General features: G+C 34.6%; 1 protein-coding gene across 3 annotated transcripts in view; it reads right to left on the bottom strand.

Moving 5' to 3' along the window:
• Positions 1-6,171: 6,171 nt before the first annotated feature.
• Dcn (decorin) overlaps positions 6,172-18,011 on the bottom strand; it is a 35,210-nt gene continuing 23,370 nt past the window's right edge. For all 3 annotated transcript variants that reach the window (XM_013358231.4, XM_005324434.5, XM_005324435.5), the window contains exons 6-8: positions 13,903-13,996; positions 10,273-10,411; positions 6,172-6,556 (exon numbers count right to left, since the gene is read on the bottom strand). In XM_013358231.4, coding sequence (XP_013213685.1) covers positions 6,362-6,556; positions 10,273-10,411; positions 13,903-13,996 — 428 coding nt within the window. In that variant the 3' untranslated portion in view covers positions 6,172-6,361. The remainder of the gene's footprint in view (positions 6,557-10,272; positions 10,412-13,902; positions 13,997-18,011) is intronic.

Genomic DNA, 18,011 nt, shown 5'->3' with positions numbered 1-18,011 from the left:
CACTTACTTGAGGGATTAGGCGTTTCTTCTTTGCTTTGAGATAAGATGATGATATCTTACATCTGCCTCAGCAATAAAACCATGGAATTAAGGAGTTCTCTGGCACAATATTATGAAGAAGGGAGAAGGAAAAATTTTGAAAAAAAAAAGGATAATTGTGATGAGTCAGTAAAACAAAGGGACTAGAAAGAAAGCAGAGACCCAGGAAATGCCTGATTTATGTGATAAAGAATGATAGAGTAACATACATTGCCAGATCAAGGTCACTGATGAAGAATGCATTAAAGGAACATAAATACGGTGTTCCGGAATATTTGGGTCACTTGAATATTCTAAGATGACAGCACCTAAGAAAGTGGTAAAGTCTGGGTGTAGCATACATGTATCAAGGACCAAAAAGAGTCAAAGGTAAATTCAGTTTCTAACCTTTGATGTAAATCACACATAGTCACATTAAAGATTTAATTCAAATAAAAAAGAAGTAAATAATAAATTTATAAAGAATAAAGAAAGTGGGTGTTATTGTTACTGTGTCTCTCCCTAAAAGATGTTCAAAGTCTAACCCCCAGCGAATGTGAATTTATTAGAAATTGTGTCTTTGCAGATATAATCAAGGTAGGATGATCTCATACTGAATTAGAGTGAGCCCTTGTCCACGTTGTTGCTTAGGAAAGGAGAAGAGACACAGAAATATAAGAAAAGAAGGTCACAGGGAGATAGAACCAGAGGTTAGAGTTCTTCTGCCATAAGCCCAGGAAACCACCCAGACCTAAAAGAGACCTCCAGAATGTAAAGAAAACATATCTATTCTTAAAGCAATCCCTTGGTAGTATTTTTTGACAGCAGCCCTGGGTATCTCATATAGCAGGGGTTTCTCACAATGGCCAATGAACAGGAGATGAGAAAGACATAGTGCAACAAGAAAAGACTGTGGCCTTGTTCCTCAAGACATGCAGCAAGAAGGAACAACATTTCTGAGCTTATTTGAAATGCAGAATCTCAGACCTGAGTCTGCACCTGCGGCATAGAATTGCCCTTGAGATGACTGACCCCCAAACTACTTGCCTGGGCAATACCAACAGCAATAGAAGCAAATGTATTTTAACCCTTTCCATGTGCAGGAGTCTGACCTAAGAGTTGTACATTATGTTAACTCACCTAATTCATGTTTCAACCTATAAGAGGTGCACTGTTATTATTATTACTATTTTATAGACAGGAAAATAAGGCAGAGAAAGACTAAATATAGAATGAGGTGTGTTTATCTTTATTTTCAAAGGAAAGATACATAAGAAACAGGAAATTGTGTTGCTATGTAAAAGAGGGTCACTGAAGAATCAGGCCTCTATGTCTTATTGGAGTGGCATAAAAAGAGAAATAGCTTTACTAATGGAAAAGATGTATTTAGTGATCTGCCCTACAGATAGATGACAATCCAACATGATCTTTCCCTTCTTCTGTTTCTACCCATCTTTCCCCTAGTTGCCTAATTGTTCTTAACCTTTTAAATCCCAGGATTTTATTTCCACCTAGGACAATAGGACATGATTTAAACAGCAGAGTCACTGCAGGTTTTCCCCCTGAGAACTCCTACAAGAGATGGGCTGTGTCATGGAGAGCACGTCATTCATTGCTACAACAGATAGAAAGGCTTGTCATACAAGGTTCTGCTCTAATAATGAAAGAAAAAGAAGTATAAATATATGTATATATGCACACACATACAACACATACATATGAATATATATATATGAAACAGGAAATTGTGTTGCTATGTAAAAGAGGGTGACTGAAGAATCAGGCTATGTCTTCTTGGTGTGGTATAAAAATAGAAATAGCTTTACTAATGGAAAAGATGTAATGAATGATCTGCCTGCAGATGACAATCCAACACGATCTTTCCCTTCTTCTGTTTCTACCCTTCTTTTATATTCCAATGATGATCATGGCTCTCAAATGCCTTCTTATGGAGGACACTTTTTTAACTGTAGACATGAATATAGAATATTTCAGGAGAGAGAAGAGAGAACATAAGAGATATTTCCTTCTCCCTCTTCAAATTCAGAGAAAGAAAGAAAATGGCGACTTCCTCTGATGTCCTCTTTAGCTGTGTATTTATCAAATGGAAATGTGAACTACAGTCTGTACTTGAGAAGAAGGTAAAGACACCGAGAAAATCCTGTGAAGATGTCTAGGCATTCCCCTGCGTCTTTCAAGTCTCCCCCTTTCCACCGTATCTCCCTGTTGAATTCTCATGGCACCTACATAAACACCCCTAAACTGTTGGCTCCTCTCTGAAGTATCCCCTGTCCCTTTCACTCATTCTACCACCCTTCGCAAAACCCATCACCCCTCTTCTGAGCCATTGCGGTAACTTGAACATATTTCTAAGATATAATTACCCTGCTCGGTTTTAATTATCATTTTTTTCTGTTAAATAATTATTATCTTAAATCAAGATGAAATCTTATTCATTTTATATCCCCAGGGTCTATCACAGTCCTAGTAAATATTTTTGCTTGGACAAAAGTCCATTCTATACCGTGCAAGTAATATTTAAATTCAATTGATAGTGAATAGAATTGCCCTTTCAATATGATATCAATTAGTTTCATGTGGTTATTTAAATTCAAATTCATTAAAATTAAACTAATTTAAAATAAGTCTCTCAACTTCATTAACTCATTTCTAGTTCTCAACAGCCATGAGTGCTTTAGTTTATACCATACTGTATACTGTCGATAAGAAACTTTTCCAACATCAAATAATATTCTAAAATATTTTGAATTTTTTTGTGAGCAAATTCATCATTTTCCAAATATAACGGTGCTCATTCAGGCTGGTGGGCTACTCATTATTACAAAGAAGATGGAAAATACTATAGATATTCTGTAATATATAACTGTCGGACAGGAATGCATTCTTTTATGAAGTACCAACACAGTGAATTAATGAAAAGTTTGCCTTTCTTGCTTGTATTATGGGCCATAGGCAAATTATTTGAGCTCTCTGAGACCCAATTTTCTCATCATCTGAAAAAAAGGATATTAAACATCCCCATATAGCCCATAGGGTTACTGTAAATACTAATAAAATTTTGTATGTCAACAGTTAATACATAGTATCTGCCGCAGTCGCAGTCTGACTGGGCAAAATAGCCCAGGGGGGAGTGACAAGGAACTTGTGAAGGTTGATACAGCGGGAGCCTCTTTATTATGGGACAGAGAGGTATATATACCCAACTAATTACACACAGCTTAACTTAATTAACATGAACTAGATATAGCAGTCAACCAATAAGGAATCCTCATCATCTTAATGATTACACACAGCTTAACTTAATTGACATAATCTAGACACAGTCATTAAGGTCAGTCATTAAGGAATCTCTATCATCTTAATGGCTCACTGGCGTTACTTCTCAAACCACTCCTCTTGGCAAAGTGCCAGGCGCCATCTTGACTTGTCTGTGGCTCTCAATAACTAAGTTATTATTTATATGGCACCTGCATTTCAAAACTCTTCTTTAGTCATAGTCATTTTAAAAACAGCCCAATGTTTCATAAAGAAAAACAAGATTCAGCTAAACATTTGACAACTTTTTATCAAATTAAAAAAAAAAACCTGATTTGTACCTCAGATCACTGCAGAAAAGTCTGTAAGAGCCTATAATGGGAGTTCATTAATAACCACATGCCCCCTCCCTTCCTCTCCAACCCTCCATGTAATGATGTAAGTGTAGTCTTATCTGTGGCTTGAAGAACTCATTGAGCCATCTTAGTTACTGGTTCTTCTCCAAATGTCTGACCAGATCCATTTTTCTCCTTTCTCTCCCTCATCTTACCCCCCTGATTTCTTTTCTCTTTTTTTTTTGAGAGAGACAGAGAGAGAGAGAGAGAGAGAGAGAGAGAGAGAGAGAGAGAATTTTTAAAAATATTTATTTGTCAGTTTTCAGTGGACACACATCTTTATTTTATTTTATGTGGTGCTTAGGATCGAACCCAGCGCCCTAAGCATGCCAGGAGAGCACGTTACCGCTTGAGCCACATCCCCAGCCCTAACCCCCTGATTTCTCGATGTTCATCTCTTTATTGGATTTGATTAGTGGAAGCACCAGCCGGTGATCTGAAGTGAAACAAAGTACTAAGGTACCCTGCCTTAGTATTACACAATACTAAGATGTTGCATGCTGTGCAGAATCAAGGCTGTCTGGGCTTAGAGATCTTCCATCTTCACTTGGTTCCATGCCGTCTCCTTTGATATCCGTTCTGCCATATGGATGGGAACAGCTTCCCATCATAGCCAATCTCTGGATACCTCACCATCCCTTGTTTGTATAGTAAACTCTGTCTACACTCTAGAATATTTCCTTCATTAAATTTTCTTAATTGTAACCCTCCAAATTTAATTGTGTTTTCCAACACATTCCAACTTGTGCAAGATTATAGCACTAGTGCCAGCTCCAGGTATTTGATTGTGGAAAAGTTATTCAGTTTCTCACCTCAGTTTACCTCTTTGCAAAATAGCATTTGTAATATTTGCTCTATGAAGTTGTGGTGATGGTATATAATAATTAGGAAAAAAACTCAGGGATACTCCTATAAATCTTAAGATAGTATGATTTTCTGTTCAGAGTGGGGAAATAAGAGATGGGATTCATGTTATAGAACCATGAGAAAAACCATTCAGACAATGAAAAGAAGGACAAAGTTTGAAGGAATGGCAGAAAAATTTGGCTAGAGTTCTGATCTATACTATACTTGAAGGCTCATCTGAAGGCATGACTATTTTGCATTCCCATTTATATTTTAAATCAGTTTGGGTTTCTTTATGGGATCTGCAATGACAAAAAATCCAGCTTTGTATAAGAATCTGCGTTCACAAATTTGCTTGTTAGATGTTGGTAATATAGATGTATTACTTGATAATTACTCCTAGTAAATCAACCCATCCTCTGGGCTTGTTTAATGGGCTGCTTTGATAGATGTTTCCAGATCCTACTGAAAAGAGTTTCTAAATTCAGTGGTTAACTGAAGGCAATGAATATTTCTACCATATCTAGTAACTGTAGAAACGTTCAGGCAAGCAGCATGATTATACACTTGAGAGTTTAAAAGTTGATTTAGTAAATTAATAACTGCAAATATTACTTCTATAGGCTAGTCAGAAAAATTCTGCTATATATTTTATAGGCTCAATACTGAATATAGATAATATAAGGTACTGTTATGGTTTAGATGTGAGGTGGCTCCCAAAAACTCTTGTGTGAGACAGTGCAAGAAGGTTTGGAGGAGAAATGATTGGGTTATTGGTTAGTCTAATTGGTGAGTTAATCCCTGATGAGATTAAATAAGGTGGTAGGGTGTGGCTGGAGGAGGTGGAAATTGAGACATGGCTTTGGTGTATATATTTCTATCTGGTAAATAGAGTCTCTCTCTCTCTCTCTCTCTCTCTCTCTCTCTCTCTCTCTCTCTCTCTCTCTCTCTGCATCTGCATCTTGATCACCATGATGTGAACTGCTTCCCACTCCCACACACTCCACCATGATTTTCAGCCTTAACATGAGCCCCAAGAAATGGAGTCAGCCTTCTATGGACTAAGATGTCTGAAATTATGATTCCCTCAGATAAACTCTTCCTTCTCTATATAATTCTGGTTGGGTCCGTTAGTCACCACAGTGAAAAAGCTGACTTGTAAACAGGTGCCATATCCAAATATCAAAAATGGATACAAGAAGTGACCAAGAACTTAAAAATCTGTGTTGTTGTTGGTAACTCTATTCAGAAAATTGAGTCTAGGAGATGTTTACAATTAAGCTTTTATACAATATCAATTTTTGAATGCATTTTTAATTTATTTTCTTTAAAATAATGACATTAGCAAAACTTTGACACAGCCTGTATTGAATTTCCATATTCAAATTAGGCTTTACCATTAATAACTCAGATTAATACAGAATTAGCATTTGGCTTTTGACTTTAGGTCAAAAGAGCCAACTGCCCTATGAATTACAGAAGACTGGTACTCTGATTCCTTCTAAAAATTAAAAGAACACATTTTATTAAATTCTTGACATATATAGTTACTCCAAATTTTATACTTGGAGAAATAAAAATACCTATAGTAGCTTAGTTAACATCAACAGAAAACTTCAAAAAATGATTCTGAAAATGTCAGGCAAATTACTTTTATTGTAGGCAATTATTTAAACTGCATATTTGGCTTTATGCATAATAAGTCATGTGGGAAAACATCCACAATACAGTTAAGTTTCCAATATCTAGCTTTCTTTCTTTTTTCTTTTTAGCAATGGCATGAACAGAATCTTGCCAGGTTATGAAAATTAGGGTTTTCTTGGGAGTTACTTGAAATTTCCAAGCTGAATGGCAGAGCGCACATAGACACACCGGAAGGTGGATGGCTGTATCTCCCAGTACTGGACTGGGTTGCTGAAAAGACTCACTCCCGAATAAGAGGCCTTCTTGGTATTGTATCCTGGTGGACAGAAGTCATTTGCTCCAACTGCAGAGATGTTGTTATTATGAAGGTAGACAACCTGCAACATGAAACAGGAGAGAATGAGTGTTTTCTTGTAAATATTTTGAGGCCCTTCATGTAAATATTCATTTTTTAATTTGTTCTGATTAGTTATACATGACAATACAATGCACTTTGATCCATCATACATAGATGGAGTATAATTTCTCATTCTTCTGATTGTACATCATCTGGCGTCCCACCTGTTGCATAATTATATATGTACATAGGGTAATAATGTCTGATTCATTCTACCATCATTCCTACCCCCAAACCTCCTCCCCTCCCTTCACTTCCCTCTACCTAATGTAACTCTATTTTTCCCTAGGCTCTACCCTGATTTATTGTGAATTAGTATTCACATATCAGAAAAAACATTTGGCCTTTGGTTTTTTGGGATTGGCTTATTTCACTTAGCATGATATTCTGCATGATACTGGCAGATACCATAACTTCAAGAGAAAGTCTAAAGGAAGGGAGAAAATCTTTACCACATGCACGTTACTTAGAGCATTAAACTCCAGGATATGTAAAGAACTCAAATACCTTAACACCAAAAATCAAATAACCCAATAAATGAATGGGTTAATGAACTGAACAGACACTTCACAGAATAAGTATATGAAAAATTTTCAACATCTTTAGCAATTAAAGAAATGTAATGAAAACTTCTCTTTAAGATTTCATCCCAGTCGAAATGGCAATTATCAATAATACAAACAACAACACATGCTGGCAAGAATGTGGGGGAAAAGTTACACTCATACATTGCTGGTGGGACTGCAAATCAGTGCAATCATTATGGAAAACATTATGGAGATTTCTCAAAAAACGTGGAATGGAACAACCATTTGACCCAGTTATCCCATTCCTTGGTTTATACCCAAAGGACTTAAAATCAGTGTATTACAGTAATGCAGCCACATCAATGTTTATAGCAGCTCAACTCACAATACTAAACTATGAAACCAGACTAGGTGCCCTTCAACAAATGAATGGATAAAGAAAATGTGGTATACATATATATGGAATATTACTAAGCCTTAAAGAAGAATATTCATTTTTAATATTCTCATTCTTCAGTTTGAATAACTTAGTGCACAAATCAAACTTCTCCTTTCTCCCTTCATTTTCAAACTGCCTTTGCCTTCTTTATCTTCTTCTTCTCAGTAAATAACATGCCAACCTTCCAGATGCTCAGTTTGTAATCCTTGTCATTATGCATGAGCCTCCCTTTCTCTTATCCTTTCTACCCTCATGACAATCCTGCTAGCTAAGCCTCCAAAATGTACACACCAGCCAGATCTCCCATGTCTACTCCCACAACATTCTCTGAACTGCCACTGTCTATTTCTGGACTATTAAAGTTGTCATAGTCATTAAGATTTCATCCCAGTCGAAATGGCAATTATCAATAATACAAACAACAACACATGCTGGCAAGAATGTGGGGGAAAAGTTACACTCATACATTGCTGGTGGGACTGCAAATCAGTGCAATCATTATGGAAAACATTATGGAGATTTCTCAAAAAACGTGGAATGGAACAACCATTTGACCCAGTTATCCCATTCCTATGGTTTAATTTACCTCCCAGATAAATTATTTTAAAAACTTTATTACACATTATTTAATCTTCTTTGACTCCACACTCCAGTGGTTTCCCTTCCCATGTTAAAAAATCCAAAGTTCTCACAATAGCCTACAAATACTATATGATCTGACTTCATCTCCCTTCACTGATCAACCAATCATAATTGTCAACTTGCTGTTCTATTACCAGGAACTATGGTTCCTCTGCAGGTTATCACACACAGGCTTCCTCCACTTGGAATAAGCTACAAGACATCTGTAGGCACTTAGCTCATGTGATCAATCTTTTCTTATCAGAGAGAGCTTCACTCTATTCCATTCATGATTTTTCTCTATGATTCACAATAAATAATAGATGCATCATGTTTGGAAGTTTAGCATGCATGCATCTGTGCATATGAAAAAAAATATGATACAGTGATCAGCTGTTTTCTATTCTACTGCATTCCTTAAATGTTCCTAATGAACTTAAAACTTATGAAGTTCATAATGTGTCCTGCCTGACACTTGAAAAATAGGAATCAAGAATGTGAAAATGCAAGGATATAAAAATATAAGCAAGCAAAAACTCAACAGCAACAAAGAACTAAGAGAAACAATATCTAGTCTTATTAAGTCTTTGAAGCATTTTTTTTTACTTAATACTGCCTATTTCTTGTTCTAGCATCACCAAAGACCCTGTTGAAAAAAAATCAACCATCAAGAAATATTTTAGGTGCTGGTGCTATAGCTCAGTTGGTAGAGTGCTTGCCTAGCATGCACAAGGCCCTGGGTTTGATCACCAGTACCAAAAAAAAAAAAAAAAGAGAAATATTTATTTTAAGTCTCATCTTCCTACGTATAAGACATGTTATAGAAATTGAGTCAGTATAAATTGGTCTATGTCAATTTAAGTTGGAGTTTTGTCACAAATCAATAATAAGTGACTTGTAATTTATTTACATAGTTTATATTAGAATAAAAGATTAATTTGAACCCCAAGCAAAATTTAGATATTATTTTGAAAAGGGCAACTGTATAAAATGACTTGACAATAAAAAATGTGTCAAGATAGTGTTTCTGATTCACCATGACAGACCTAAGTACCTATGTAAACTTCTGAAAGAAACTCAATTTAAAAAGCTGAAAAATTAGATAAAACAAGGATATATATAAATTTTACAAGCAATATTGAATTTTTAATTGAATGTTTGAATACCTTATTTTTTTCAAAGTAATGATGAAAGTTATATATGTATAAAATTATTATCACTACTTAAACTGATAAGCTTTACTTTAATTTGTAGATTTGCCGAATGGAAAACACTATCATTAAAGTGGACCACTGACCCTTATCTTCTTATTCTTATTAAGCACTATGATTTGGTAATTTCTATATAGTTAATTCAGCTATACTACTAGCTAAACATTCTTTGTTGAGCTATATCATATCTGCTGAAGATAAAAGCTAAAACTACTATTTTTAGTTCATGTCAATGTATCAGTGATTATATCATCCTGTGCAACAATGTGTATTTGTTACACTGATCAGTGCCTGGAAATGACACTGCTTCATAATAAGCTGTATCTTCACAGTGAGCATTGTAGTGTGTTTAAAAGAATAGCACCAATTTAAAAATAGTAATTTTGATGTTTTTTTTTCTTTGACAAGATGAAAATGAATATTTATGTGGAAATATTAAATATGTCTTTCTTAGAAACAGGTTGAGTTTTGTATCTCCTCCCAAATTCATATTTTGGAAATCTAATCCTAGATGGTGGTATTAGGAGGTAAGGCCTTCGGAAGGTCATTGGGACATGGGGGAGGAGCCTTCATGAATAGTATTAGTGCCCTTATAAGAAGAGGCCATAGAGCTGGCTAGCTGTCTTTCTGTCACTTGAGGACAGAATGTTATGTTGGCATTCTCCAACCTGGAACAGGGCCCCCACTAGCACCCTGATCTCAGACTTCCAGCCTCTAGAACAGTGAGAAATGAGTGTTTGCTGTTTAAGCCACCCAGTTTATGGTGACTTGGCACAGCAGCTTAGCTGACTGTAACATTGCAGAAACCATGTCTAACCAGATCCTCCTGCCTCCCAGCATCCAGGAGGGAGGGTCTGCTCTCTGACTCCCTCACAGTGAGTATTTGCTTAGGCATCACCTGGATATATTTGTGCTCCGCAAGCCCACCAGGCACCCTGAGAAGCTTGTTGTTGTTCAGGTGAAGCTCCCTGAGGTGAGGAGTGTTGGCCAGAGAGCCATTTTCCACAGAAGAGATGCTGTTGAAACTCAGTCCCAACCTGCAAAGCAAAGCAGAAATGAACACATGCCCCAACACAGGTGTCTTTTGTACAGGCATTGTAGGATTAGGCAAGTAAATAGAAAAGGGAATTTTTTGGTTTTGTTGTTGTATTATTCCCACTGTTTACAATGCTAATCTCTCTGAACTTACACAAAGCCCATTATTCTTAATGGCTCAGTGTTACCTTCTTTGAGACTCCTCTAAGGGAACAAGATTAGACAGGCACCTCTCTTGAATGCTCTGTAGCATCCTGTGGGCAACTGCTTGTATTACATAACAGACTGTGTTCTGTGTTCTAAAGGCCTGTGGACGTGTATACCTCTCCTTTGGAATAGTAACTACCTTATGGTAATTAACGTAGTGCTGGTCATGCTCAAAAATAGCTACAAAATGGATTTCCATGTGTAATGAACACATTAAATTCATTTGAGAGAGAACCAACAGAAATGGCACAACCAAATTGTCTTTTTGAAAATGGAGCTACAGTGCATTTATCATATAAATTTATTCACCGATGATAAAAGGTGACCAATTCTAAAAAGTTGACAACCTACTTTCTAGAAAATTTCAGTTTTCTAGATCAAAAATATTCCTCATCGACCATCTAATAGTTTCAAACTCTGCTTTGCTGCCAGCATTCTTGCTTCTGACCCAGGTCTCTGACTCAGGTCTCCCTCTCTGGCCCCTTTTGACATTCCTAATACAAGTTCCTTCAAATTTAATTCACTCTAAGTCTTGGTTCCTAGTTTAAAAAAAATTAAATGCATAATATGTAGGAGTTCTGCAATGTCCGTTCATGGATTTTCAAGGCCAGGAGAGGTTGACTTAGAGACATGAATATTTTGTCTAACACTCTGGGAATGAAAAGCAAAGTGATGTCAATCAAAGGGCAGACAGAAGATACCAGGTATGAGACAGCAAAATAAAGAAACACACACATACACACACACACACACACACACACACACACACACACACACACGAGAGACACAGAGAGAGAGAGACAGACAGACAGATAGACACTCCAAGGAGGGTGAGGGACAGTATAAAAGATTCCCTAAGTGTAAAGGAAGAGATCTGGGCATTGTCCACAGATGGTTTCTCCTACACTCCAGCTAGTTCTGAATTGAGCTCCTTCAGAATTCAGATGCTGGTTTAGGTAACAAAATTTCCCAGTTTTAATCACGGATTGATATTTGAAATAAGGGTTAAGACTGCTTTTAGGCTATTATTAATAGCAGTACTGTATTGACTTAGCTATTGATTATTAAACTGGCATCTTGGCTCAGAAAAGTTTGTTTTACACTCAGTCTTGAAACATTCCTGTCTTCTTTTTTGACCTTTCCTTTTCTATTCCAGAATTGTGTCTATTGTATCTTACAATACTCCAAGTCCCAATATTAAATTCAAGAATAGAGCATTCCTCATAAAGTTATTCAAGGAAGATTTTCATAACACAAATCATTACTTAACCATTTATTTATCTATTCAATCAACATTTTTTTATAGTACTGGGAATAGAGCTCAGAACCTCACACATGCTGGATGAGTGCTCTACCATTGAGCCAGATCCCCAATCTTCAAAAAAAGTACTTTTGAGAACACAGTATATGTATAATTTTACTGTAGAAATGATGAGGTGAAATAGTTCAAAAATGATTTTTATCATCAAGGAATAGTTCATTTAGTAAAGGTGATGATGGTGTATGCATGCATGTATATAACTACCTACCTATCTATCTAAATAAATAAATAAATAAATAAATAAATAAATAAATAAATAAATAAATAAATTCATGCTTCTGATGAAGGGCATGCACTGATTTCTCCAAATTTATTCTTTACTACAAATAGTAACCTTTACCCTAAATCAATGTTCTGTGGTCAGTGGTTGGTTTTTTTTTGTTTTTTTCATTTAACCATTTTCATTTTCAACATCAAAATACTTTTCTTGTTCTGACATAAGTAAGCAATAAACAACATAATTATTTCATGGTTTAATCAAAAGATTTTGGATTTGATTCTAAAAAAATATGTTCAATGAATTCAACAAATTATAATATTTGCTTGGCCAATAAGGCAATGATTGGAATTCAAAATTCATTTGAAGAGAAATATAAATTTCTGTTGACATTTTCAATATTTATTAGCTCTTTTGTATTTTGTATTTGATACAAAGCACATGAAATCAGTATTCAAGTGGAGAATCTTAAAATCTCCTTACCACTTTTAGTAAAAAATGAATTTATTCTTTTTTTTTCTAAAAAAACCACACTTATAATGATTCATTTACTATATATTGAACTTTAAAATATTGTTTTCCCTACTACTATTACTGTTACTACTACCACCAACAACAACAATAATTATAAAATCCAATAATAATGATCTTGATAAATAATGCAGTTTATCTGAATATACATTTCTGTAGTTAGGAGGACCTGATCTACAAATACAGATAGGTGATGTGTAATACTACTGTGAAGAATGTTTTCTACATTAGTGAATAGCATTCAAACAGGTCTAAATGAAGCTTTTCTTATTATTTGAGACATTGGGGTTAATATATGTCAGCTCTATTCACATGCACGTGCTTATCTTCAGCCCATTCCACTAGGTGTTATCCACAGAAATAGGAAAAGCCACCTTAAACATCTATTTGGACTTAGATATTTATCAAAGATAAAATGATGCATGTTATGTATTTTTATCTCCCATGAAATTTATATGTAAAGAGAGGAATGAGTTGATTTGGCATAAAACCATGGTGGGAATATACTCTTGAAGGACATTCAGCAATGTATGCATATCAAGAACAGAGTATTCCCAGGGTTTGCCAGCACTCTCCTCTTTTTAAAATTAGCCAGAGTGAAAATGTACAGAGACTGAAGTTAGGAAGCAGACACTAGTGATGGTTTACAAAGAAAGAAACAAAGTTAAGGAAGGCTAAAAAATACCACCCAAAATAATAAAAAATAATTTCTAGTTGGCCTACATTTAATGTGCAGATGCATTTTATTATAAACTTTGGAGAATAGGAGGTTAGAGAATTTCAGTATAAGCACTCTAGCAGTGATATGTGGGATGTTCAACATTTCTAGATTTTGGTAATGTTCATTTTACAGAATTTTTGTATTTGAGACACTTACAATTTTGTTAACTTTCTGCTTGATACCAAGTTAGAATATATTGAATAAACACATTTAAATAAAATCTGTTAATGAAATATCTGGTATGTAATACCTAAAACTATACAGTATTCACAAAAATGCAAGGCCAAGGTTGGTGTTTATAGTAGGCATTCTATTTCATTGATTTTTTTTCTCAAGAAATAATCATACAGACCAAAGTTTGAATTTGTTGGAAACAACAATAAAGTGTAGCAAATATTAAGTAAAAACCAATCATCGTGTTTCTATCTTCTAGAATACAGGCACTGATTATGTCTAGTCATTGTTCTGATATCGAGTAGTGAAAGAAGATTATTACTTAGCCAAGTTATTCAGTCCCTTCAGGCTAGCTGCATCCACTTTGGTGATTTTGTTGTTATCAAGATGTAATTCGGTGAGGGAAGGAGGAAGGCCTGGAATATAGAAACGTGAAATAGTAATTTAGCAAATAAACCTAAGGACAGAATGTAGAAAGACTCAATGAGAGTTCATGCTATTAAACATACAATGAGGTTTGAAGAATTAGTTCTGCTTTTCATATGTTTCCTTCATCCCATTTATCATGATGCATGCTTTTGAAAGTAGTAGAAAACCTTCCTACTTTTCTCCTAGATGGACTCAACAAAATCATAAAATGTTCTAGTCACGTGATAATTGTACTAGCAATGGCAAAAGTGCAATCAAATGTTGAAACTCACTATTTTTTTTCTACCTTTTTTAATGGGCTAACACTGTCACCGATAAAAGAAATACATCATAAAAGAAAAAGATGAGCGTTTGAATATAACAAAGGGATGATTTATTTATTGGTTAAGTATATATGTACATTTAACTAAGCATTTCATTAATGAGAATCATTAATAACTCACAATGATAAGCTATGGTGGTCTTACACTTACCAACCTTTCCATAAAAATCACCAAATGTCTCTGAAATCTGGTTGTGTAGAAGAAGCTAAAGCTTACTTGAATGTATTAAATCAAGACTATTTCTTTATATGAGAAGAAAGCACAGGCCTATAACCAAGTCATCTGCCATATGTAGAGCACCTGGAGAAATAATTTAAGATCCAATATGCCCACTAAGTCTTGGAATAGTACTTCCGGAATGGCTATAATGTCCAAAGACTGAGTAGTATATATATAAAAGTTTAAATATTTTATTTTCATTTCCTCATGCCATCTGAGGATATATTGTGTTTTTATACAGCTTTTTAAATAGCACATTGTTCCACTTAAAAGAATAGCAAGAACTTAAAAAAAATAGCAAATCTGTTACATGAACAAATAAAATCTGACTTGCAAAATGTCTTGCATATTTGCCTATAAAGATATCAGTTTGGAAAATCACAGGTTACATTTGATGTGAAACTTTCATTACATCCCACTGAATTATGTCAATATTTTCTATTTAATGCAATAATTTTTTTCTGTATTTGACCAAAAAATGAACATATGAATATGCTTCTCTAAGGAAATATGTATTTTTTTGGAAAATGCTAAGGAAATAAGTGTGTCTGCTATGGCACTTGTCCTAACTCAATTTCATTATTCCCTCACTGTATAAATTATTGATAATTAATCCCTTGTCATAAGTGAGGAAACAGAGATTCAAAATTACAGATTTTGTAGGCCATTTGTATCTTAGGTAAAGAGTAGAATATGATCCTAGATAGCCAAAGGAAGTTAAAATAGCCTGTTGTCAACTAGAGGAAATGAAAAAACAATTGCATTTTTCTTATGAATAGAATCTAGGGAATTGTAGCCATTTTGACAATAAAGGATTTAAACCACTTAATTCTCCTTAGAATAATGCACTTATATTTTTACATTATCCTCTGAGAAAAGCAATATATATATATATTCTTTCTTTTTATCACCAGGAAAAGATTTCTTTAAAGTTCACTGCCTCTTAGTGTCTTCCCTTTTTAGTGTTGGTTTCCTCAAAATAAAGTTAGAACCAGGAAGAAGTTTGTCTATGGAAACCTTTGCAACAGGACAGAGAAAGGCAAATTTATACACACTCTTCTTACCCTTAGCCACTATGGCATGTGACTGAGAAAACATATTCTCCAGTTACTTTTATTAATTCTTTTCCTCTTCCTTGTTTTATGAGATAAAATAAATGAAGATTACTCAGGTGTGGGTACTATATGTATATAAATATTACTTTAGGTAATAATCCTAGAAGGTAGGTTTTATTAATACCTTCATTTTATAGTTAGAAAAACTGATGTGTTTAGAGAAAGGAATAATTAATGCAAAATTGAAGAATTGCTAAGTGGCTGAGGTCTCTCTCACTGTGTTGTTTTAATTCAATTTAGATTTTATAATTACTACACTATCCCACCTTTACATTTCAATAAGTAGTGGGAGAAACTATAATCAGGACATGGATAATACACAGACAGGCATAAGAGGCCCAGTCTAACCCTAGATTCTTATTTTAGATAGACATAAATATGCAGAACATAAATATGGTGGATGGCAAGAGAATAAAGTAGTTAATCACACGAACTCTAATACAGCCCAGAGAATCTCATTGTGATACTTCCTCCTAACTCTATGACATTGCTCACAATTTATTTCACTTCTTTAAGACTCATTTTGTCCTCTTTTACAGAACAAGAATGATACCACCATATAGGGATGTTTTTTGATTCCATGAAAAGTGTTTGGCATGATACTAGCAGCGAGTGCTTAATACAATGTAGTTACTACGACTTCTATATTATTATAAAATAGTAAATAAAAGCAAGCCAGAAATGATAAGAAAAAGAGTAAAGCAGGAGAGAAAGAAAATTTAAGACAGTAAAAGAAAACATATCATTGATGAAAGGTGTCACTTAGGGATATTTTATAGGAGGTATCAGGAGGGATTGCAAAGTCAAAGAAAACGCTTAATAAAATTTATATAGCAATATGAAGTGATGGGGAAATTCCAGCTGCTTCATCTCCTATGAGTATGCCTTTAGGTCAGATATATTAATCTGCATCTATATATTTTTACGTGCATGTGTGTGTGTGTGTGTGTGTGTGTGTGTGTGTGTATGTGTATATTTGTTTCTGTCTGGTGTGTGTACACAGTGTCCTTGAGTATCTGTAGGGGTTTAGGGGATTTTTTTCTGGACCCTACTATGAATCAAAATTTGTTGGAATTCAAGGCCTTCATATAAAATGATATAGAATTTTTATATATACTACATGAATCCTCTTGTTCTTAAATCATTTCTAGATTACTTATAAAAACAATGTAAATGATGCATAAATAGTGGCTATATTGTATTGTTTAGGGAGTAAAAAGAGCACATATTTTAGATGAAAATTTTTTTAAAAAAATTGTTTTGATCCATAGATGGTTGAACCTATGGATATGGAGCCACTGGTGATTTTTTTTAGTCATTTGTTAGATGCAGCAAGTTACTCAGCAAGAACATGGCTTGTAAACTTTAAATTGAAATAGCTATCTGTTCATCCATCTATCCATCCCAGCAGTTACTTTTAAGGGCACCCAAAACATGCTCTGTATGAGATGACTGTAGATAGGACAAGTGGTAGTAAATATAGCTTCTATGGTGTATGTACTCTCAGAAATTAAAGTTTCTCTGAAAATGCAATAAAGTAAAATTGGTGTTTTCTGCAGATAAGTACCTTTAGCTTGTACCTAGATCAAGAAAAAGGCATCTAATTGAGGAAGGCCCAAACCGAAGGGAAAACTTATAGAGGGGCATTTGTGAAACTGAAACATCTAGAAAGCAGAAAAAATGTGCAAATTACAGGCACTTATTTTGGAAGTTCTGTTCCTTTCCTGTCACAAAGCCTGGCTTATGTGCTTCTCCTAAGCATCCAGGAGCAGGATGAGCTTACTCTGACTGTGGGGTGATTGCTGTTTATTTTTTGGTTGCTAAAAGTAGATAGCATCTCCTATTTACCAACCTGTCACCAATATTCTGTACATTGTCTAAGCCAAGTGAGGGTTGAAAACATTTTTTGAATAATAGGAGATAACATTAGTCCCTATTTATCTAAATGCCAAATTTTTTCTGATTATCTATTTAATTTTAAAACAACCCATTCTGGTATATATTAATATTGTTCTCACTTTATGGATGAAGTAATTAAGGGTCCTTGAGTCAATGACAACTTGAACCCAAACAGATTCTGAAATCCACACTTTTTACAACCAATGCTATTACAATAATAGTGGTGATTCCCTTCAGATATTAAGGACTGGAAAATCCTACAAGGGAAAGAATTCCCTAAGGAATTGGAGACACAAATTGTCTCAGTTCCAGAGGTACTTCTATGTATCATTTTTTAAAACAAAGTACCAAAGCATTCAGTTTATTTTTAAAATAGCTCCACTATCTCCTCTTTATATCACAATTACAAATATAAATTCATTGTTTATTGTTTCATTGTAGAAGGG

This window comes from Ictidomys tridecemlineatus, chromosome 6 (genome assembly GCF_052094955.1).
Source record: "Ictidomys tridecemlineatus isolate mIctTri1 chromosome 6, mIctTri1.hap1, whole genome shotgun sequence".
Lineage (NCBI taxonomy): Eukaryota > Metazoa > Chordata > Mammalia > Rodentia > Sciuridae > Ictidomys > Ictidomys tridecemlineatus.
Note: the sequence above shows the minus strand (reverse complement) of the source record. Positions and strands in the feature narration are given on the sequence as shown.